The following is a 23,133-nucleotide window of genomic DNA, read 5'->3' as shown; positions in this document are numbered from 1 at the left end:
TAGTAGGGGCTAGATAGTATTAGCTAGATAGTAGGGGCTAGAGAGTAGGGGATAGAGAGTAGGGACTAGAGAGTTTTAGCTAGAGAGTAGAGGCTAGAGAGTAGAGGCTAGAGAGTAGGGGCTAGGGAGTTGGGAGTAGAGAGTAGGGGCTAGATAGTATTAGCTAGAGAGTAGGGCCTAGAGAGTAGGGCCTAGAGAGTAGGGGCTAGATAGTATTAGCTAGAGAGTAGGGGCTAGAGAGTAGGGCCTAGAGACTAGGGGCTAGAGAGTAGGGAGTAGAGAGTAGGGGTTAGATAGTATTAGCTAGAGAGTAAGGGATAGAGAGTAGGGGCTAGAGAGTAGGGGCTAGAGAGTAGGGGCTAGGGAGTAGGGAGTGGAGAGTAGGGAGTGGAGAGTAGGGACTTGCTGGTATTAGCTAGGGAGTAAGGGCTAGAGAAAAGGGCTAGGGGGTAAGGAGTAGAGAGTTGGGGCTAGAGAGTAGGGGCTAAATAGTAGGGACTAGAGAGTAGAGAGAAGAGAGTAGGGGCTAGATAGCAGGGAGTAGGAGCTAGAGAGTAGGGGCTTGTGAGTATTAGCTAGAGAGTAGGGGCTAGATAGTATTAGCAATATAGTAGGGGCTAGATAGTATTAGCTAGAGAGTAGGGGCTAGATAGTATTAGCTAGATAGTAGAGAGTAGAGAGTAGGGGCTAGAGAGCAGGGAGTAAGAGCTAGAGAGTAGGGGCTAGAGAGGATTAGCTAGAGAGTGGGGGCTAGATAGTAGGGGCTAGGGCGTAGTGAGAAGAGCGTAGGGGCTAGATAGTATTAGTTAGAGAGTAGGGCATAGAGTGTAGGGGCTAGAGTGTAGGAGCTAGAGAGTAGGGGCTAGGGAGAATGGGCTAGAGAATAGGGGGTAGGGAGAAGAGAGTAGGGGCTAGATGGTATTAGCTAGAGAGTAGGGGCTAGAGAGTAAGGAGTAGAGAGTAGGGACTAGAGAGTATGGGCTAGAGAGTAGGGGCTATAGAGTATGGGCTAGATAGTAGGGGCTAGATAGTATTATCTAGATAGTAGGAGCTAGATAGTAGGGGCTTGAGAACAGGGAATAGAGAGTAGGGGCTAGAGATTAGGGGCTAGGGGCTAGAGAGTTGTGGCTATAGAGTATGGGCTAGATAATAGGGTCTAGAGAGTAGGGAGAATAGAGTAGGGGCTAGAGAGTAGGGGCTAGATGGTATTATCTAGATAGTAGGAGCTAGATAGTATTAGCTAGATAGTAGGGGCTAGATATTAGGGGCTAGAGAGTAGGGGCTAGATAGTATTAGCTAGACAGTAGGGACTACAGAGTAGGGGCTAGAGAGTAGGGTCTAGATATTATTAGCTAGATAGTAGGGGCTAGATAGTATTAGCTAGATAGTAGGGGCTAGATAGTATTAGGTAGAGAGTAGGGGCTAGAGAGTAGGGGCTAGAGTGTAGGAGCTAGAGAGTAGGGGCTAGGGAGTAGGGAGTAGAGAGTAGTGGCTGGATAGAATTAGCTAGAGAGTAAGGGCTAGAGAGTAGGGGCTAGAGAGAATGGGCTAGAGAGTAGGGGGTAGGGAGAAGAGAGTAGGGGCTAGATGGTATTAGCTAGGGAGTAGGGGCTAGAGAGTAGGTGCTAGAGAGTAGGGGCTAGAGAGTAAGGAGTAGAGAGTAGGGACTAGAGAGTATGGGCTAGAGAGTAGGGGCTAGAGAGTATGGGCTAGATAGTAGGGGCTAGATAGTAGGGACTTGAGAACAGGGAATAGAGAGTAGGGGCTAGAGATTAGGCGCTAGCCGCTAGAGAGTAGGGGCTAGAGAGTTGTGGCTATAGAGTATGGGCTAGATAGTAGGGTCTAGAGAGTAGGGAGAATAGAGTAGGGGCTAGAGAGTAGGGGCTAGAGAGTATGGGCTAGATAGTAGGGGCTAGATAGTATTATCTAGATAGTAGGAGCTAGATAGTAGGGGCTTGAGAACAGGGAATAGAGAGTAGGGGCTAGAGATTAGGGGCTAGATAGTAGGAGCTGGAGAGTAGGGGCTAGAAAGTAGGGAGTATAAAGTAGGGGCCAGGGAGTAGGGGCTAGAGAGTACGAAGTAGAGAGTAGGGGCTAGAGATTAGGGGCTAGAGAAAATGGGTTAGTAGGTAGGGGCTAGAAGTAACTTCATTATCATATGGAATGGACTCATATACTGTGTGTGTATGAAGACAGAGCCAGTGCTCTATCTAGCCCCATCTAGGCTTCTGATATGTTTGTATTAAAAGCCTATAATGAATTCACAAGTTCTTGTAAGTGTTATATTTTGAAATGATTCTCCACGACAGTTTGTGAGTGTTTTTGGTGTCAAGCCGAATTTCTTCAGCCTCCTGAGGTTGAAGAGGCGCTGTTGCGCCTTCTTCGCCATGCTGTCTGTGTATGTGGACCATTTCAGTTTGTCCGTGATGTGTACGTCGAGGAACTTAAAACTCTCTACCTCTCTACCTCTCTACTGTCGATGTGGATATGGGGGTGTCTGCTCCGTCTGCTGTTTCCTGAAGTCCACGATCATTTCCTTTGTTTTGTTGACATTGAGTGTGAGGTTATTTTCCTGACACATATATGTGTCAGGAAAATTAGCCTAGTGGTTAGATCGTTGGGCCAGTAACCGAAAGTTTCCTAGATTAAATCCCCGAGCCGACAAGGTAAAAATCTGTCATTCTGCCCCTGAACAAGGCAGTTAACCCCACTGTTCCTAGTTAAAAAAAGGTCAAATGTATATATGTATTGTTTCATATATACAGTGGGGAAAACAAGTATTTGATACACTGCCGAATTTGCAGGTTTTCCTACTTACAAAGCATGTAGAGGTCTGTAATTTTTATCATAGGTACACTTCAACTCTGAGAGACGGAATCTAAAACAAAAATCCAGAAAATCACATTGTATGATTTTTAAGTAATTCATTTGCATTGTATTGTTTGTTATATATTTTAACGTCTATACATTGTTTGTTATATATATAGTTTAATATCTATATAGTTTAATATCTATATGGTTTAATATCTATATAGTTTAATATCTATATAGTTTAATATCTATATGGTTTAATATCTATATGGTTTAATATCTATATAGTTTAATATCTATATAGTTTAATATCTATATAGTTTAATATCTATATAGTTTAATATATGTATAGTTTAATATATGTATAGTTTAATATCTATATAGTTTAATATCTATATAGTTTAATATATGTATAGTTTAATATATGTATAGTTTAATATCTATATAGTTTAATATCTATATAGTTTAATATCTATATAGTTTAGTATCTAATATCTATATAGTTTAATATCTATATAGTTTAATATCTGTATAGTTTAATATCTATATAGTTTAATATCTATATAGTTTAATATCTATATGGTTTAATATCTATATAGTTTAATATCTATATGGTTTAATATCTATATAGTTTAATATCTATATAGTTTAATATCTATATAGTTTAATATCTATATGGTTTAATATCTATATAGTTTAATATCTAATATCTACATAGTTTAATATCTGTATAGTTTAATATCTATATAGTTTAATATCTATATAGTTTAATATCTATATAGTTTAATATCTAATATCTATATAGTTTAATATCTACATAGTTTAATATCTGTATAGTTTAATATCTATATAGTTTAATATCTATATGGTTTAATATCTATATAGTTTAATATCTATATAGTTTAATATCTGTATAGTTTAATATCTATATAGTTTAATATCTATATAGTTTAATATCTGTATGGTTTAATATCTATATAGTTTAATATCTAATATCTACATAGTTTAATATCTGTATAGTTTAATATCTATATAGTTTAATATCTATATAGTTTAATATCTATATAGTTTAATATCTAATATCTATATAGTTTAATATCTACATAGTTTAATATCTGTATAGTTTAATATCTATATAGTTTAATATCTATATAGTTTAATATCTATATGGTTTAATATCTATATAGTTTAGTATCTATATAGTTTAATATCTATATAGTTTAATATCTATATGGTTTAATATCTATATAGTTTAATATCTATATAGTTTAATATATGTATAGTTTAATATATGTATAGTTTAATATCTATATAGTTTAATATCTATATAGTTTAATATATGTATAGTTTAATATATGTATAGTTTAATATCTATATAGTTTAATATCTATATAGTTTAATATCTATATAGTTTAGTATCTATATAGTTTAATATCTATATAGTTTAATATCTATATAGTTTAGTATCTAATATCTATATAGTTTAATATCTATATAGTTTAATATATGTATAGTTTAATATCTATATAGTTTAATATCTATATAGTTTAATATATGTATAGTTTAATATATGTATAGTTTAATATCTATATAGTTTAATATCTATATAGTTTAATATATGTATAGTTTAATATATGTATAGTTTAATATCTATATAGTTTAATATCTATATAGTTTAATATCTATATAGTTTAGTATCTATATAGTTTAATATCTATATAGTTTAATATCTATATAGTTTAGTATCTAATATCTATATAGTTTAATATCTATATAGTTTAATATATGTATAGTTTAATATATGTATAGTTTAATATCTATATAGTTTAATATCTATATAGTTTAATATCTATATAGTTTAATATCTAATATCTATATAGTTTAATATCTACATAGTTTAATATCTGTATAGTTTAATATCTATATGGTTTAATATCTATATAGTTTAATATCTATATAGTTTAATATCTATATAGTTTAATATCTATATAGTTTAATATCTAATATCTATATAGTTTAATATCTACATAGTTTAATATCTGTATAGTTTAATATCTATATAGTTTAATATCTATATGTATAGTTTAATATCTATATGGTTTAATATCTATAGAGTTTAATATCTGTATAGTTTAATATCTATAGTTTAATATCTATATAGTTTAATATCTATAGTTTAATATCTATAGTTTAATATCTATATAGTTTAATATCTATATAGTTTAATATCTATATAGTTTAATATATATATAGTTTAATATCTATATAATTTAATATCTATATAGTTTAATATCTATATAGTTTAATATCTATATGGTTTAATATCTATATAGTTTAATATCTATATAGTTTAATATCTATATGGTTTAATATCTATATGGTTTAATATCTATATAGTTTAATATCTATATAGTTTAATATATATATAGTTTAATATCTATATAGTTTAATATATGTATAGTTTAATATATGTATAGTTTAATATCTATATAGTTTAATATCGATATAGTTTAGTATCTATATAGTTTAATATCTATATAGTTTAGTATCTATATAGTTTAGTATCTATATAGTTTAATATCTAATATCTATATAGTTTAATATCTACATAGTTTAATATCTGTATAGTTTAATATCTATATAGTTTAATATCTATATAGTTTAATATATGTATAGTTTAATATCTATATAGTTTAGTATCTATATAGTTTAATATCTATATAGTTTAGTATCTATATAGTTTAGTATCTATATAGTTTAATATCTAATATCTATATAGTTTAATATCTACATAGTTTAATATCTGTATAGTTTAATATCTATATAGTTTAATATCAATATAGTTTAATATCTATATAGTTTAATATCTATATAGTTTAATATATGTATAGTTTAATATCTATATAGTTTCATATCTACATAGTTTAATATATCTATAGTATAATATCTATATAGTTTAATATCTGTATCGTGTATTATCTATATTCTTTAATATCTCTATAGTTTAATATCTCTATAGTTTAATATCTATATGGTTAGCGGAAGTAAAGCCAAGATCATCTACTCTCTCTTCCTGTCTTTCATCACATCGTCAGCAGTTCTATAAGTGGAGATCAGTCTCACTCAGAATCAAGACAGGATGGAACTCACACCACTCTGCTGGCTACTCTGTTGGTAGTCTACTGTTTCCACCACTAGGGGGGTCAGGGTCTCAGTGTGTCAGAACAGGAAGGAGGAGGAGAAGGGTCTATAGTCTATAACTGGAGATCAGTGTCTCACTCAACATCAAGATAATATGGAACTGACAGCACTCTACTGGCAGCTCTGTAAGTACTCTCTCTCTCTCTAAATGGTTTAACACCTGCATAGTTTAATATCTATATATATATATATATAGTAGGGGTGGCAGGTAGCCTGGTGGTTAGATTGTTGGGCCAGTAACCGAAAGTTTCCTAGATCAAATCCCAGAGCCGACAAGATCTGTTGTTCTGCCCCTGAACATGGCAGTTAACCCCACAGTTCCTAGTTGTAAATACTGCCTAGTTAAAAAAGGTAAAATGTTTATTATCTATGTAGTTTAATATCAATATAGTTTAATATCTGTATAGTTGAATATATATACTGTATATAGTTTAATGTCTGCAAAGGTTTATACATTTATGGTTTAATATATATATATAGTTTAATGTCTATATAGTTTAATATCTATATAGTTTAATATCTATATAGTTTACTACATATATGGTTTAATATCTATATAGTTTAGTATCTATATAGTGTAATATCTATATAGTTTAATATCTATATAGTTTAGTATCTATATAGTGTAATATCTATATAGTTTAATATCTATATAGTTTAATATCTGTATAGTTTAATATATGTATGGTTTAAAATCTATATAGTTTTTTATATATATAGTTTAATATATATATAGTTTAATATCTATATGGTTTAATATCTATATAGTTTAATATATATATAGTTTAATATCTATATGGTTTAATATCTATATAGTTTAATATCTATATTGTTTAATATCTCTATGGTTAAATATATGTACAGTTTAATATCTATAGAGTTTAATATCAGTATTGTTTAATGATTGTATATTTTCATATCTTTATGTTTTCATTTTTGTATAGTTTCATATCTGTATGGTTTAATATCGATATAGTTCATATCTATATTATTTAATATCTGCAAATTTTAGTATTTATATTTGGATAATAAATCAACACTGCCTCTGTCCTCTGCTGTGCCCTGATTGTATTAATGTTGATGATTTCTGGAAATGTGCATGTACACCCTGGCCCATCTATTGTTGCTAGGCCCAAATTCTGACTTGTGCTCTGGTATCTGTTTCACTGATTTCTGCTCTCGTAAAAGTTTTCTGCAGATTAACACTAGAAGCTTATTAATTGAAAGTCATTTTTGTATCACCCATTAATTAAATGAGAATAAAAAACAGGTTCAGCCCCTGGTTCGACCGTGGTCTTGTAGAGTTACTCCACCTCAAGAATTGCATTTGGCGAAAGGCTGAATTGCATACTCAAGCTGACTGGCTCTCGTTCCGGTAAATTATAAATATGTGCACTCAGCCTATACTGAGGGAAACTACAAAGGGAAACGCGAGTCTACCAGACAAGCTAAATACCTTTTATGCTCGCTTTGTGGCAAGCAACACTGAAGCATGCACGAGAGCACCAGTTGTTCTTGATGACTGTGTGATAATGGTCTCGGTAGCCGATGAAAGCAAGACCTTTAAACAGGTCAATAGTAACAAGGCCGCGGGGCCAGATGGATTACCAGGACGCGTACTCAAAGCATGCACGGACCAACTGGCAAGTGTCTTTACTGATATTTTAACCTCTCCCTGACCGAGTCCATAATACGTACAGTTGAAGTCGGAAGATTACATACACCTTAGCCAAAAAATGTAAAAATTCCCTGTCTTAGGTCAGTTAGGATCACCACTTTATTTTAAGAATGTGAAATGTCAGAATAATAGTAGAGAGAATGATTAATTTCAGCTTTTATTTCTTTTATCACATTCCCAGTGGGTCAGAAGTTTACATACACTCAATTAGTATTTGTTAGCATTGCCTTTAAATTGTTTAACTTGGGTCAAACGTCTCGAGTAGCCTACCAAAAGCTTCCCACAATAAGTTGGGTGAATTTTGGCCTATTCCTCCTGACAGAGCTGGTTAACTGAGTCAGGTTTGTAGGCCTCCTTGCTCGCACACACTTTTTCAGTTCTGCCCACCATTCCCTCCTGCAGCAAAGCTACCCCACAACATGATGCTGCCACCCCCGTGCTTCACGGTTCGGATGGTGTTCTTTGGCTTGCAAGTCTCTCCTTTTTCCTCCAAACATAACGATGGTCATTATGGCCAAACAGTTCTATTTTTGTTTCATCAGACCAGAGGACATTTCTCCAAAAAGTATGATCTTTGTCCCCATGTGCAGTTGCAAACCGTAGTCTGGCTTTTTTATGGTGGTTATTATTTTGGAGCAGTGGCTTCTTCCTTGTTGAGCGGCCTTTCAGGTTATGTCGATATAGGACTCCTTTGACTGTAGATATAGATACTTTTGTATCTGTTTCCTCCAGCATCTTCACAACTTTGCTGTTGTTCTGGGACTTTCGCACCAAAGTACCTTCACCTCTAGGAGACAGAATGTGTCTCCTTCCTGAGCGGTATGACGGCTGCGTGGTCTCATGGTGTTTATACTTGCGTACTATTGTTTGTACAGATGAACGTGGTACCTTCAGACGTTTGGAAAATGCTCCAAATGATGAACCAGACTTGTGGAGATCTACCATTTTTCTCTTGGCTGATTTCTTTTGATTTTCCCATGATGTCAAGCAAAGAGGAGCTGAGTTTGAAGGTAGGGCTTGAAATACATCCACAGGTACACCTCCAATTGACTCATATGATGCAATGACGCAAAGTGGCACTGAGTTTGAAGGTAGGCCTTGAAATACATCCACAGGTATACCTCCAATTGACTCAAATTATGTCAATTAGCCGAACAGAAGCTTCTAAAAGCTTCCATGACATCATTTTTCTAGAATTTTCCAAGCTGTTTAAAGGCACAATCAACAGTGTATATAAACTTCTGAGCCACTGGAATTGTGATACAGTGAATTATAAGTGAAACAATCTGTCTGTAAACAATTGTTGGAAAATTACTTGTGTCATGCACAAAGTAGATGTCCTAACCGACTTGCCAAAACAATTGTTTGTTATCAAGAAATGTGTGGAGTGGTTGAAAAACGAGTTTTAATGACTCCAACCTAAGTGTATGTAAACTTCCGACTTCAACTGTACATGTTTCAAGGAGACCACCATAGCCCCAGTGCCCAAGGTAGCGAAGTTAACCTGCCTAATTGATTACCGCCCGTAGCATTCACATCGGTAGCCATGAAGTGCTTTGAAAGGCTGTTCATAGACCCACTCTAATTTACATATCAAACAGATCCACAGATGACGCAATCTTAATCACACTCCAAACTGCCCTTTCCCACCTGGACAAACGGAACACCTATGTGAGAATGCTGTTCATTGACTACAGCTCAGGGTTCAACACCATAGTGCCCACAAAACTCATCACTAAGCTAAGGACACTGCGACTAAACACCTTCCTCTGCAACTGGATCCTGGACTTCCTGATGGGCCGCCCCCAGGTAGTAGGCAACAACACGTCTGCCACGCTGATCCTTAACACTGGGTCCTCTCAGGGGTGTGTATTTAGTCCCTTCCTGTACTCCCTGTTCACCCATGACTGCGTGGCCAAACACAACTCCAACACCATCATTAAGTTTGCTATCAACACAGCAGTGGTAGGCCTGATCACCGACAATGATGAGACAGCCTATAGGGAGGAGGTCAGAGACCTGGCAGTGTAGTGCCAGATCAACAACCTCTCCCTCAATGTGACAAAGGAGCTGATTGTGGACTACATGAAAAGGCGTGCAGAACATGCCCCCATTAACATCAATGGAGCTGTAGTGGAGTGGGTCGAGAGATTGTCCACATCACCAACGAACTATCATGATCCAAACACACAAAAACAGTCGTGAAGAGGGCACGACAACACCTTTTCCCCCTCAGGACACTGAAAATATCTGGCATCGGTCCCCAGATCCTAAAAAAAAAAAGTTAATCATTTATGTCCAAATACCTCCTTGTTGTTCGCCCAGTAATCCAAATTCTTGACGCGCGAGCAAATGAGCAGACGAAAAGTCAAAAAGTTCCATTACAGTCCGTAGAAACATGTCAAACGAAGTATAGAATCAATCTTTAGGATGTTTTTAACATAAATCTTCCATCTTCCATCTTCCAATGTTCCAAGTGGAGAATTCCTTTGTCTGTAGAAATGCAATGGAACTCAAGCTAACTCTCACGTGAACGCTCGTTTTCAGGTCATGGCACTCTGCCAGACACATGGCTCAAAGAACCCTCATTCGCCCCTCCTTTATAGTAGAAGCATCAAACAAGGTTCTAAAGACTGTTGACATCTAGTGGAAGCCTTAGAAAGTGCAAAATGACCAATAGCCCACTGCATCTTCAATAGGGAATGAGTTGAAAAACTACAAACCTCAGATTTCTGGGTGGATATTTCCCCCAGGTTTTTCTGCCATATGAGTGTAAAGGTTAGTCGAAGTAATTGAGATAATATGTACATGTAGGTAGAGGTAAAGGGACTATGATAGATTATAAACAGAGAGTAGCAGCAGCATAAAAGGGTCTTGGAAAAACAATAATCAACTGACTGGCTTTCTTGATGTCTATAGTATTCTTTCGGGTATGCAATCTGGTTTCCGCTCAGGTTATTGGATGTGTCACTGCAACCTTAAAGGTCCTCGATGAAGATCCTCAATAAAGTTCCTAAGCCACTGCCTGTCTCCAAGGGAGTTCCCCAAGGCTCGATCCTAGGCCCAAAGCTCTTCTCAAAGTACATCAACAACATAGCTCAGGCAGTAGGAAGCTCTCTCAACCATTTATATGCAGATGATACAGTCTTTTACTCAGCTGGCCCCTCCCTGTATTTTGTGTTAAACCCTCGAAAACAAAGCTTTCTTAGTGTCCAACAAGCTTTCTCTACCATTAACCTTGTTCTGAACACCTCCAAAACAAAGGTCATGTGGTTTGGTAAGAAGACTGCCCCTCTCCCCACAGGTGTGATTACTACCTCTGAAGGTTTAAAGCTTGAGGTAATCACCTCATTAAGAACTTGGGAGTATGACGGTACACTGTCCCTCACATATCATATATAAAACCCTCTTAGTTCTCACTCCCCCCTATCTGAGATACCTACTGGTTGATCCTTATATATAAAACCCTCTTAGTTCTCACTCCCCCCTATCTATGATACCTACTGTTTGATCCTTATATATAAAACCCTCTTAGTTCTCACTCCCCCCTATCTATGATACCTACTGTTTGATCCTTATATATAAAACCCTCTTAGTTCTCACTCCCCCCTATCTATGATACCTACTGGTTGATCCTTATATATAAAACCCTCTTAGTTCTCACTCCCCCCTATCTGAGATACCTACTGGTTGATCCTTATATATAAAACCCTCTTAGTTCTCACTCCCCCCTATCTGGGATATCTACTGGTTGATCCTTATATATAAAACCCTCTTAGTTCTCACTCCCCCCTATCTGAGATACCTACTGGTTGATCCTTATATATAAAACCCTCTTAGGCCTCACCCCCCTATCTGGGATATCTACTGCAGCCCTCATCCTCCACATAACACCCATTCTGCCAGTCACATTCTGTTAAAGGTCCCCAAAGCACAGACATCCCTGGGTTGCTCGTGTTTTCAGTTCACTGCAGCTAGCGACTGGAACCAGCTGCAACAAACACTCAGACTGGAATGTTTTATCTCCATCTCTTCATTCAAAGACTTAATAATGGACACTCTTACTGACAGTTTTGGCTACTTTATATAAATTCATTAAAAATCCTACAATGAGATTTTCTGGATTTTTTTCCCTCATTTTGTCTGTCATAGTTGAAGTGTACCTATGATGAAAATGACATGCCACTCTCATCTTTTTTAAGTGGGAGAACTTTTGGTGGCTGACTAAATACTTTTTTGCCCCACTGTATATCTCCATACTACCATTCATTTGTATGGGTTAATATCTATATATATCTCCATACTACCATTCATTTGTATGGGTTAATATCTATATATATTTCCATACTACCATTCATTTGTATGGGTTAATATCTATATATATCTCCATACTACCATTCATTTGTATGGGTTAATATCTATATATATCTCCATACTACCATTCATTTGTATGGGTTAATATCTATATATATCTCCATACTACCATTCATTTGTATGGGTTAATATCTATATATATCTCCATACTACCATTCATTTGTATGGGTTAATATCTATATATATCTCCATACTACCATTCATTTGTATGGGTTAATATCTATATATATCTCCATATTACCATTCATTTGTATGGGTTAATATCTATATATATCTCCATACTACCATTCATTTGTATGGGTTAATATCTATATATATATCCATATTACCATTCATTTGTATGGGTTAATATCTATATATATCTCCATACTACCATTCATTTGTATGGGTTAATATCTATATATATCTCCATACTACCATTCATTTGTATGGGTTAATATCTATATATATCTCCATATTACCATTCATTTGTATGGGTTACCTTCAGATGAGTCCCTTGACACTTGGAGAACAACGTACTTTCCACAGCAGATGGAAAGTAACACAGGAGGATTGAAAAACAGATCTTAAACTGATGGATTTGGGATTTTTGGATTATGTTAGTTAGATCAATAGACTCTTAAGGACATTATTATCTGTGTTAATTTCTGTGTGTGTTTCAGTGTTTCCATCATGTACCATAGTGATAGTTCTCTCTGTGTGTTTCAGTGTTTACATCATGCACCATAGTGATAGTTCTCTCTGTGTGTTTCAGTGTTTACATCATGTACCATAGTGATAGTTCTCTCTGTGTGTTTCAGTGTTTACATCATGTACCATAGTGATAGTTCTCTCTGTGTGTTTCAGTGTTTACATCATGTACCATAGTGATAGTTCTCTCTGTGTGTTTCAGTGTTTACATCATGTACCATAGTGATAGTTCTCTCTGTGTGTTTCAGTGTTTACATCATGTACCATAGTGATAGTTCTCTCTGTGTGTTTCAGTGTTTACATCATTACCATAGTGATAGTTCTCTGTGTGTTTCAGTGTTTACATCATGTACCATAGTGATAGTTCTCTCTGTGTGTTTACATTTACCATAGTGATAGTCTCTCTGTGTGTTTCACATCATGTACCATAGTGATAGTTCTCTCTGTGTGTTTCAGTGTTTACATCATGTACCATAGTGATAGTTCTCTCTGTGTGTTTCTGTGTTTCCATCATGTACCATAGTGATAGTTCTCTCTCTGTGTTTCTGTGTTTCCATCATGTACCATAGTGATAGTTCTCTCTGTGTGTTTCTGTGTTTCCATCATGTACCATAGTGATAGTTTTCTCTCTGTGTGTTTCAGTGTTTACATCATGCACCATAGTGATAGTTCTCTCTGTGTGTTTCAGTTTTCCTACACGTACCACAGTGATAGTTCTCTCTGTGTGTTTCAGTGTTTCCATCATGTACCATAGTGATAGTTCTCTCTGTGTGTTTCAGTGTTTACATCATGCACCATAGTGATAGTTCTCTCTGTGTGTTTCAGTTTTCCCACACGTACCATAGTGATAGTTCTCTCTGTGTGTTTCAGTTTTCCCACACGTACCATAGTGATAGTTCTCTCTGTGTGTTTCAGTGTTTACATCATGTACCATAGTGATAGTTCACTCTGTGTGTTTCAATGTTTGCATCATGTACCATAGTGATAGTTCTCTCTGTGTGTTTCAGTGCTGTTGAGTACACTGGTATACTGTAGCCTCGGACAAGGTGGAGGTGAGTACATTTCTCTATATTCATCACCTGTTCTATAATAGAAACATTTCTTCGTGGTCTCTTCATTGGTTTTGACTTGATGTCAATCTGCAGTCTTTATTCAACTCTCTTGGAGTCCAGGATAATGTGGGTAGAGTCCAGTGTAGTGTGGGTAGAGTCCAGTATAATGTGGCTAGAGCCCAGTGTAGTGTGGGTAGAGTCCAGTGTAATGTGTGGGTAGAGTCCAGTATAATGTGGGTAGAGTCCATTATAATGTGTGTAAAGTCCAGTGTAGTGTGAGTAGAGTCCAGTATAATGTGGGTAGAGTTCAGTATAATGTGGGTAAAGTCCATTGTAGTGAGGGTAGAGTCCAATGTAATGTGGGTAGAGTCCAGTGTGGTGTGGGTAGAGTCCATTATAATGTGGTAGAGTCCAGTGTAGTGTGGGTAGAGTCCAGTGTAGTGTGGGTAGAGTCCAGTGTAGTGTTGGTAGAGTTGAGTGTAGTGTGTGGGTAGAGTCCAGTATAATGTGGGTAGAGTCCAGTGCAATGTGTGGGTAGAATCCAGTATAATGTGGGTAGAGTCCAGATTAGTGTGGGTAGAGTCCAGTGTAGTGTGGGTAGAGTCCAGTATAATGTTGGTAGAGTCCAATGTAGTGTGGGAAGAGTGTAGTGTGGGTAGAGTCCAGTGTAGTGTGGGTAGAGTCCAGTGTAGTGTGGGTAGAGTCCAGTGTAGTGTTGGTAGAGTCGAGTATAATGTGGGTAGAGTCCAGTATAATGTGGGTAGAGTCCAGTGTAGTGTGGGTAGAGTCCAGTATAATGTTGGTAGAGTCCAATGTAGTGTGGGAAGAGTGTAGTGTGGGTAGAGTCCAGTGTAGTGTGGGTAGAGTCCAGTGTAGTGTGGGTAGAGTCCAGTGTAGTGTTGGTAGAGTCGAGTATAATGTGGGTAGAGTCCAGTGTAGTGTGTGTAGAGTGCAGTGTGGTGTGTGGGTAGAGTCCCGTTTAATGTGGGTAGAGTCCAGTATAATGTGGGTAGAGTCCAGTGTAATGTGGGTAGAGTTCAGTATAATGTGGGTAGAGTCCATTGTAGTGAGGGTAGAGTCCAATGTAATGTGGGTAGAGTCCAGTGTGGTGTGGGTATAATCCATTATAATGTGGTAGAGTCCAGTGGAGTGTGGGTAGAGTCCAGTGTAGTGTGGGTAGAGTCCAGTGTAGTGTTGGTAGAGTCGAGTGTAGTGTGTGGGTAGAGTCCAGTATAATGTGGGTAGAGTCCAGTGCAATGTGTGGGTAGAGTCCAGTATAATGTGGGTAGAGTCCAGATTAGTGTGGGTAGAGTCCAGTGTAGTATGGGTAGAGTCCAGTATAATGTGGGTAGAGTCCAGATTAGTGTGGGTAGAGTCCAGTGTAATGTGTGGGTAGAGTCCAGTATAATGTGGGTAGAGTCCATTATAATGTGTGTAAAGTCCAGTGTAGTGTGAGTAGAGTCCAGTATAATGTGGGTAGAGTTCAGTATAATGTGGGTAGAGTCCATTGTAGTGAGGGTAGAGTCCAATGTAATGTGGGTAGAGTCCAGTGTGGTGTGGGTATAATCCATTATAATGTGGTAGAGTCCAGTGTAGTGTGGGTAGAGTCCAGTGTAGTGTGGGTAGAGTCCAGTATAATGTTGGTAGAGTCCAATGTAGTGTGGGAAGAGTGTAGTGTGGGTAGAGTCCAGTGTAGTGTGGGTAGAGTCCAGTGTAGTGTGGGTAGAGTCCAGTGTAGTGTTGGTAGAGTCGAGTATAATGTGGGTAGAGTCCAGTATAATGTGGGTAGAGTCCAGTGTAGTGTGGGTAGAGTCGAGTATAATGTTGGTAGAGTCCAATGTAGTGTGGGAAGAGTGTAGTGTGGGTAGAGTACAGTGTAGTGTGGGTAGAGTCCAGTGTAGTGTGGGTAGAGTCCAGTGTAGTGTTGGTAGAGTCGAGTATAATGTGGGTAGAGTCCAGTGTAGTGTGTGTAGAGTGCAGTGTGGTGTGTGGGTAGAGTCCCGTTTAATGTGGGTAGAGTCCAGTATAATGTGGGTAGAGTCCAGTGTAATGTGGGTAGAGTCCATTGTAGTGAGGGTAGAGTCCAATGTAATGTGGGTAGAGTCCAGTGTGGTGTGGGTAGAATCCATTATAATGTGGTAGAGTCCAGTGTAGTGTGGGTAGAGTCCAGTGTAGTGTGGGTAGAGTCCAATGTAATGCGGGTAGAGTCCAGTGTAGTGTGGGTAGAGTGCAGTGTGGTGTGGGGGTAGAGTCCAGTGTAGTGTGGGTAGAGTCCAGTATAATGTGGGTAGAGTCCAGTATAATGTGGGTAGAGTCCAGTATAATGTGGGTAGAGTCCAGTTTAGTGTTCGTAGAGTCGAGTTTAGTGTGTGGGTAGAGTCCAGTATAATGTGGGTATAGTCCAGTATAATGTGCGTAGAAACCAGTATAATGTGTGTAGAGTCGAGTATAATGTGGGTAGAGTCCATTATATTGTGGGTAGAGTCCAATGTAATGTGGGTAGAGTCCAGTATAATGTGGGTAGAGTCCATTGTAGTGTGGGTAGAGCCCAGTATAATGTAGGTAGAGTTCAGTATATTGTGGGTAGAGTCCAGTGCTGTGTGGGTAGAGTCCAGTCTAATATGGGTAGAGTCCAGTTCTGTGTGGGAAGAGTGTAGTGTGGGTAGAGTCCAGTGTAGTGTGGGTAGAGTCCAGTGTAGTGTTGGTAGAGTCGAGTTTAGTGTGTGGGTAGAGTCCAGTATAATGTGGGTAGAGTCCATTATAATGTGTGTAGAGTCCAGTGTAATGTGGGTAGAGTCCAGTATAATGTGGGTAGAGTCCATTGTAGTGTGGGTAGAGTCCAGTATAATGTGGGTAGAGTTCAGTATAATGTGGGTAGAGTCCAATGTAATGTGGGTAGAGTCCAGTATAATGTGGGTAGAGTCCAGTGTATTGCGGGTAGAGTCCAGTGTAGTGTGGGTAGAGTCCAGATTAGTGTGGGTAGAGTCCAGTGTAGTATGGGTAGGGTCCAGTATAATGTGGGTAGAGTCCAGTGTAGTGTGGGTAGAGTCTAGTATAATGTGGGTAGAGTCCAGAATAATGTGGGTAGATTCCAGATTAGTGTGAGTAGAGTCCAGTGTAGTGTTGGTAGAGTCGAGTTTAGTGTGTGGGTAGAGTCCAGTATAATGTGGGTATAGTCCAGTATAATGTGGGTAGAGTCCAATGTAATGTGGGTAGAGTCCAGTATAATGTGGGTAGAGTGCAGTATAATGTGGGTAGAGTCCAATGTAATGTGGGTAGAGTCCAGTATAATGTGGGTAGAGTCCAGTGTATTGCGGGTAGAGTCCAGTGTAGTGTGGGTAGAGTCCAGATTAGTGTGGGTAGAGTCCAGTGTAGTATGGGTAGAGTCCAGTATAATGTGGGTAGAGTCCAGTGTAGTGTGGGTAGAGTCTAGTATAATGTGGGTAGAGTCCAGAATAATGTGGGTAGATTCCAGATTAGTGTGAGTAGAGTCCAGTGTAGTGTTGGTAGAGTCGAGTTTAGTGTGTGGGTAGAGTCCAGTATAATGTGGGTATAGTCCAGTATAATGTGGGTAGAGTCCAATGTAATGTGGGTAGAGTCCAGTATAATGTGGGTAGAGTGCAGTATAATGTGGGTAGAGTCCAATGTAATGTGGGTAGAGTCCAGTATAATGTGGGTAGAGTCCATTGTATTGTGGTTGGAGTCCAATGTAATGTTGGTAGAGTCCAGTGTAGTGTGGGTAGAGTCCATTATTATGTGGGTAGTGTCCAGTGTAGTGTGGGTAGAGTCGAGTTTAGTGTGTGGGTAGAGTCCATTATATTGTGGGTAGAGTCCAATGTAATGTGGGTAGAGTCCAGTATAATGTGGGTAGAGTCCATTGTATTGTGGTTGGAGTCCAATGTAATGTTGGTAGAGTCCAGTGTAGTGTGGGTAGAGTCCATTATTATGTGGGTAGTGTCCAGTGTAGTGTGGGTAGAGTCCATTATAATGTGGGTAGAGTCCAGTGTAGTGTGGGTAGAGTCCAGTGTAGTGTGGGTAGAGTCCAATGCAATGTGGGTAGAGTCCAGTGTAGTGTGGGTAGAGTCCATTATTATGTGGGTAGTGTCCAGTGTAGTGTGGGTAGAGTCCAGTATAATGTTGGTAGAGTACAATGTAGTGTGGGAAGAGTGTAGTGTGGGTAGATTCCATTATAATGTAGGTAGAGTCCAGTATAATATGGGTCGAGTTTAGTGTGTGGGTAGAGTCCAGGATAATGTGGGTAGAGTCCAGTGTAAAGTGTGGGTAGAGTCCAGTATAATGTGGGTAGAGTCCATTATAATGTGTTTAGAGTCCAGTGTAGTGTGGGTAGAGTCCAGTATAATGTGGGTAGAGTTCAGTATAATGTGGGTAGAGTCCATTGTAGTGAGGGTAGAGTCCAATGTAATGTGGGTAGAGTCCAGTGTAGTGTGTGTAGAGTCCAGTATAATGTGGGTAGAGTCCATTATATTGTGGGTAGAGTCCAGATTAGTGTGGGTAGAGTCGAGTTTAGTGTGTGGGTAGAGTCCAGTATAATGTTGGTATAGTCCAGTATAATGTGGGTAGAATCCAGTATAATGTGGGTAGAGTCGAGTATAATGTGGGTAGAGTCCATTATATTGTGGGTAGATTCCAATGTAATGTGGGTAGAGTCCAGTGTGGTGTGGGTAGAGTCCATTATAATGTGGGTAGAGTCCAGTGTAGTGTGGGTAGAGTCCAGTATAATGTGGGTAGAATCCAGTATAATGTGGGTAGAGTCCAGTATAATGTGGGTAGAGTCCAGTGTAGTGTGGGTAGAGTCCAGTGTAGTGTGGGTAGAGTCCATTATTATGAGGGTAAAGTCCAGTGTAGTGTGGTAGAGTGCAGTGTAGTGTGGGTGGAGTTCATTATAATGTAGGTAGAGTCCAGTACAATGTGGATAAAGTCCAGTATAATGTGGTAGAGTCCAGTATAATGTGGGTAGAGTCCAGTATAATGTGGGTAGAGTCCAGTATAATGTGGGTAGAGTCCAGTATAATGTGGGTGGTGTCCAGAATAATATGGGTAGAGTCCAGTACAATGTGGGTAGGGTCCAGTGTAGTGTGGGTAGAGTCCAGTATAATGTAGGTAGAGTCCAGTACAATGTGGATAAAGTCCAGTATAATGTGGGTAGAGTCCAGTATAATGTGGGTAGAGTCCAGTATAATGTGGGTAGAGTCCATGATTACGTGAGTAGAGTCCAGTATAATATGGGTAGAGTCCAGTATAATGTGGGTAGAGTTCCTTATAATGTAGGTAGAGTCCAGTACAATGTGGATAAAGTCCAGTATAATGTGGGTAGAGTCCAGTATAATGTGGGTAGAGTCCATTGTAATGTGGGTAGAGTCCAATGTAATGTGGGTAGAGTCCAGTGTGGTGTGGGTAGAGTCCATTATAATGTGGGTAGAGTCCAGTGTAGTGTGGGTAGAGTCCATTGTAATGTGGGTAGAGTCCAATGTAATGTGGGTAGAGTCCAGTGTGGTGTGGGTAGAGTCCATTATAATGTGGGTAGAGTCCAGTGTAGGGTGGGTAGAGTCCAGTGTAGTGTAGGTAGAGTCCATTATTATGTGGGTAAAGTCCAGTATAATGTGGGTAGAGTCCATTGTAATGTGGGTAGAGTCCAATGTAATGTGGGTAGAGTCCAGTGTGGTGTGGGTAGAGTCCATTATAATGTGGGTAGAGTCCAGTGTAGTGTGGGTAGAGTCCATTGTAATGTGGGTAGAGTCCAATGTAATGTGGGTAGAGTCCATTGTAATGTGGGTAGAGTCCAATGTAATGTGGGTAGAGTCCAGTGTGGTGTGGGTAGAGTCTATTATAATGTGGGTAGAGTCCAGTGTAGTGTGGGTAGAGTCCATTGTAATGTGGGTAGAGTCCAATGTAATGTGGGTAGAGTCCAGTGTGGTGTGGGTAGAGTCCATTATAATGTGGGTAGAGTCCAGTGTAGGGTGGGTAGAGTCCAGTGTAGTGTAGGTAGAGTCCATTATTATGTGGGTAAAGTCCAGTGTAGTGTGGTAGAGTGCAGTGTGGTGTGGGTAGAGTTCATTATAATGTGGTAGAGTCCAGTGTAGTGTGGGTAGAGTCCAGTGTAGTGTGGGTAGAGTCCAATGTAATGTGGGTAGAGTGCAGTGTGGTGTGGGGGTAGAGTCCAGTGTAGTTTGGGTAGAGTCCAGTATAATGTGGGTAGAGTTCAGTATAATGTGGGTAGAGTCCAATATAATGTGGGTAGAGTCCAGTATAATGTGGGTAGAGTCCAGTGTATTGTGGGTAGAGTCCAGTGTAGTATGGTAGAGTGCAGTGTAGTGTGGGTAGAGTTCATTATAATGTAGGTAGAGTCCAGTACAATGTGGATAAAGTCCAATATAATGTGGGTAGAGTCCAGTATAATGTGGGTGGTGTCCAGTGCAGTGTGGGTAGAGTCCAGAATAATGTGGGTAGAGTTCCTTATAATGTAGGTAGAGTCCAGTACAATGTGGATAATGTCCAGTATAATGTGGGTAGAGTCCAGTGTAGTGTGGTTGGAGTCCAATGTAATGTTGGCAGAGTCCCGTGTGGTGTGGGTAGAGTCCATTATAATGTGGGTAGAGTCCAGTGTAGTGTGGGTAGAGTCCAGTATAATGTGGGCAGAACCCAGTATAATGTGGGTAGAGTCCAGTATAATGTGGGTAGAGTCCATTGTAATGTGGGTAGAGTCCAATGTAATGTGGGTAGAGTCCAGTGTGGTGTGGGTAGAGTCCATTATAATGTGGGTAGAGTCCAGTGTAGTGTGGGTAGAGTCCAGTGTAGTGTGGGTAGAGTCCATTATTATGAGGGTAAAGTCCAGTGTAGTGTGGTAGAGTGCAGTGTAGTGTGGGTAGAGTTCATTATAATGTAGGTAGAGTCCAGTACAATGTGGATAAAGTCCAGTATAATGTGGTAGAGTCCAGTATAATGTGGGTGGTGTCCAGTGCAGTGTGGGTAGAGTCCAGTATAATGTGGGTAGAGTCCAGTATAATGTGGGTAGAGTCCAGTATAATGTGGGTGGTGTCCAGAATAATATGGGTAGAGTCCAGTACAATGTGGGTAGGGTCCAGTGTAGTGTGGGTAGAGTCCAGTATAATGTGGGTAGAGTCCAGTATAATGTGGGTGGTGTCCAGTGCAGTGTGGGTAGAGTTCCTTATAATGTAGGTAGAGTCCAGTACAATGTGGATAAAGTCCAGTATAATGTTGGTAGAGTCCAGTGTAGTGTGGGTAGAGTCCATGATTACGTGAGTAGAGTCCAGTATAATGTGGGTAGAGTCCTGTATAATGTGGGTAGAGTCCAGTGTAGTGCGGGTGGAGTCCAGTATAATATGGGTAGAGTCCAGTATAATGTGGGTAGAGTCCAGTATAATGTGGATAAAGTCCAGTATAATGTGGGTAGAGTCCAGTATAATGTGGATAAAGTCCAGTATAATGTGGGTAGAGTCCAGTATAATGTGGGTGGTGTCCAGTGCAGTGTGGGTAGAGTCCAGTATAATGTGGGTAGAGTCCAGTATAATGTGGGTGGTGTCCAGAATAATATGGGTAGAGTCCAGTACAATGTGGGTACGGTCCAGTGTAGTGTGGGTAGAGTCCAGTATAATGTGGGTAGAGTCCAGTATAATGTGGGTGGTGTCCAGTGCAGTGTGGGTAGAGTCCAGTATAATGTGGGTAGAGTCCAGTACAATGTGGGTAGGGTCCAGTGTAGTGTGGGTAGAGTCCAGTATAATGTGGGTAGAGTCCAGTATAATGTGGGTAGAGTTCCTTATAATGTAGGTAGAGTCCAGTACAATGTGGATAAAGTCCAGTATAATGTGGGTAGAGTCCAGTGTAGTGTGGGTAGAGTCCATGATTACGTGAGTAGAGTCCAGTATAATGTGGGTAGAGTCCTGTATAATGTGGGTAGAGTCCAGTGTAGTGCGGGTGGAGTCCAGTATAATATGGGTAGAGTCCAGTATAATGTGGGTAGAGTCCAGTATAATGTGGATAAAGTCCAGTATAATGTGGGTAGAGTCCAGTATAATGTGGGTGGTGTCCAGTGCAGTGTGGGTAGAGTCCAGTATAATGTGGGTAGAGTCCAGTATAATGTGGGTGGTGTCCAGAATAATGTGGGTAATGTCCAGTACAATGTGGGTAGAGTCCAGTGTAGTGTGGGTAGAGTCCAGTATAATGTGGTTAGAGTCCAGTGTAGTGTGGGTAGATTCCAGTGTAGTGTTGGTAGAGTCCAGTGTAGTGTGGGTAGAGTCCAGTATAATGTGGGTAGAGTCCAGTGTAGTGTGTGGGTAGAGTCCAGTGTAGTCTGGGTAGAGTCCAGTGTAGTGTGGGTAGAGTCCAGTGTAGTGTTGGTAGAGTCCAGTGTAGTGTTGGTAGAGTCCAGTATAATGTGGGTAGAGTCCAGTCTAGTGTGTGGATAGAGTCCATTGTAATGTGGGAAGTAAAGTGTAGTGTGTGGGTAGAGTCCAGTATAATGTGGGTAGAGTCCAGTGCAATGTGCGTAGAGTCAAGCGTAGTGTTGGTAGAGTCCAGTGTAGTGTGGGTAGAGTCCAGTGTAGTGTGTGGGTAGAGTCCAGTATAATGTGGGTAGAGTCCAGTGTAGTGTGTGGGTCGAGTCCAGTATAATGTGGGTAGAATCCAGTGTAGCGTGGGTAGAGTCCAGTGTAGTGTGGGTAGAGTCCAGAATAATGTGGGTGGTGTCCAGAATTATGTGGGTAGAGTCCAGTACAATGTGCGTAGAGTCCAGTGTAGTGTGGGTAGAGTCCAGTATAATGTGGGTAGAGTCAAGCGTAGTGTTGGTAGAGTCCAGTGTAGTGTGGGTAGAGTCCAGTGTAGTGTGTGGGTAGAGTCCAGTATAATGTGGGTAGAATCCAGTGTAGCGTGGGTAGAGTCCAGTGTAGTGCGGGTGGAGTCCAGTATAATATGGGTAGAGTCCAGTATAATGTGGGTAGAGTCCAGTATAATGTGGATAAAGTCCAGTATAATGTGGGTAGAGTCCAGTATAATGTGGATAAAGTCCAGTATAATGTGGGTAGAGTCCAGTATAATGTGGGTGGTGTCCAGTGCAGTGTGGGTAGAGTCCAGTATAATGTGGGTAGAGTCCAGTATAATGTGGGTGGTGTCCAGAATAATATGGGTAGAGTCCAGTACAATGTGGGTACGGTCCAGTGTAGTGTGGGTAGAGTCCAGTATAATGTGGGTAGAGTCCAGTATAATGTGGGTGGTGTCCAGTGCAGTGTGGGTAGAGTCCAGTATAATGTGGGTAGAGTCCAGTACAATGTGGGTAGGGTCCAGTGTAGTGTG

General features: G+C 39.3%; 3 protein-coding genes across 4 annotated transcripts in view; 2 read left to right on the top strand and 1 right to left on the bottom strand.

The window, feature by feature from the left end:
- The window catches only part of LOC115118359 (butyrophilin-like protein 10), an 804,641-nt gene that overhangs the window by 528,948 nt on the left and 252,560 nt on the right, over nucleotides 1-23,133 (top strand). The window lies entirely within an intron of this gene.
- The window catches only part of LOC135574212 (Fc receptor-like protein 5), a 260,943-nt gene that overhangs the window by 87,527 nt on the left and 150,283 nt on the right, over nucleotides 1-23,133 (bottom strand). The window lies entirely within an intron of this gene.
- Nucleotides 6,025-23,133, top strand: part of LOC135574205 (low affinity immunoglobulin gamma Fc region receptor III-A-like) — a 181,485-nt gene continuing 164,376 nt past the window's right edge. Inside the window, exons 1-2 of one of the 2 annotated variants that reach the window (XM_065025128.1) lie at nucleotides 6,025-6,137; nucleotides 13,762-13,806. In XM_065025128.1, the coding sequence (XP_064881200.1) occupies nucleotides 6,107-6,137; nucleotides 13,762-13,806 (76 nt within the window). In that variant the 5' untranslated portion in view covers nucleotides 6,025-6,106. The remainder of the gene's footprint in view (nucleotides 6,138-13,761; nucleotides 13,807-23,133) is intronic. The other variant, XM_065025127.1, reaches the window with a different exon arrangement.

Source organism: Oncorhynchus nerka, linkage group LG12 (assembly GCF_034236695.1).
Source record: "Oncorhynchus nerka isolate Pitt River linkage group LG12, Oner_Uvic_2.0, whole genome shotgun sequence".
Classification (NCBI taxonomy): domain Eukaryota; kingdom Metazoa; phylum Chordata; class Actinopteri; order Salmoniformes; family Salmonidae; genus Oncorhynchus; species Oncorhynchus nerka.
Note: the sequence above shows the minus strand (reverse complement) of the source record. Positions and strands in the feature narration are given on the sequence as shown.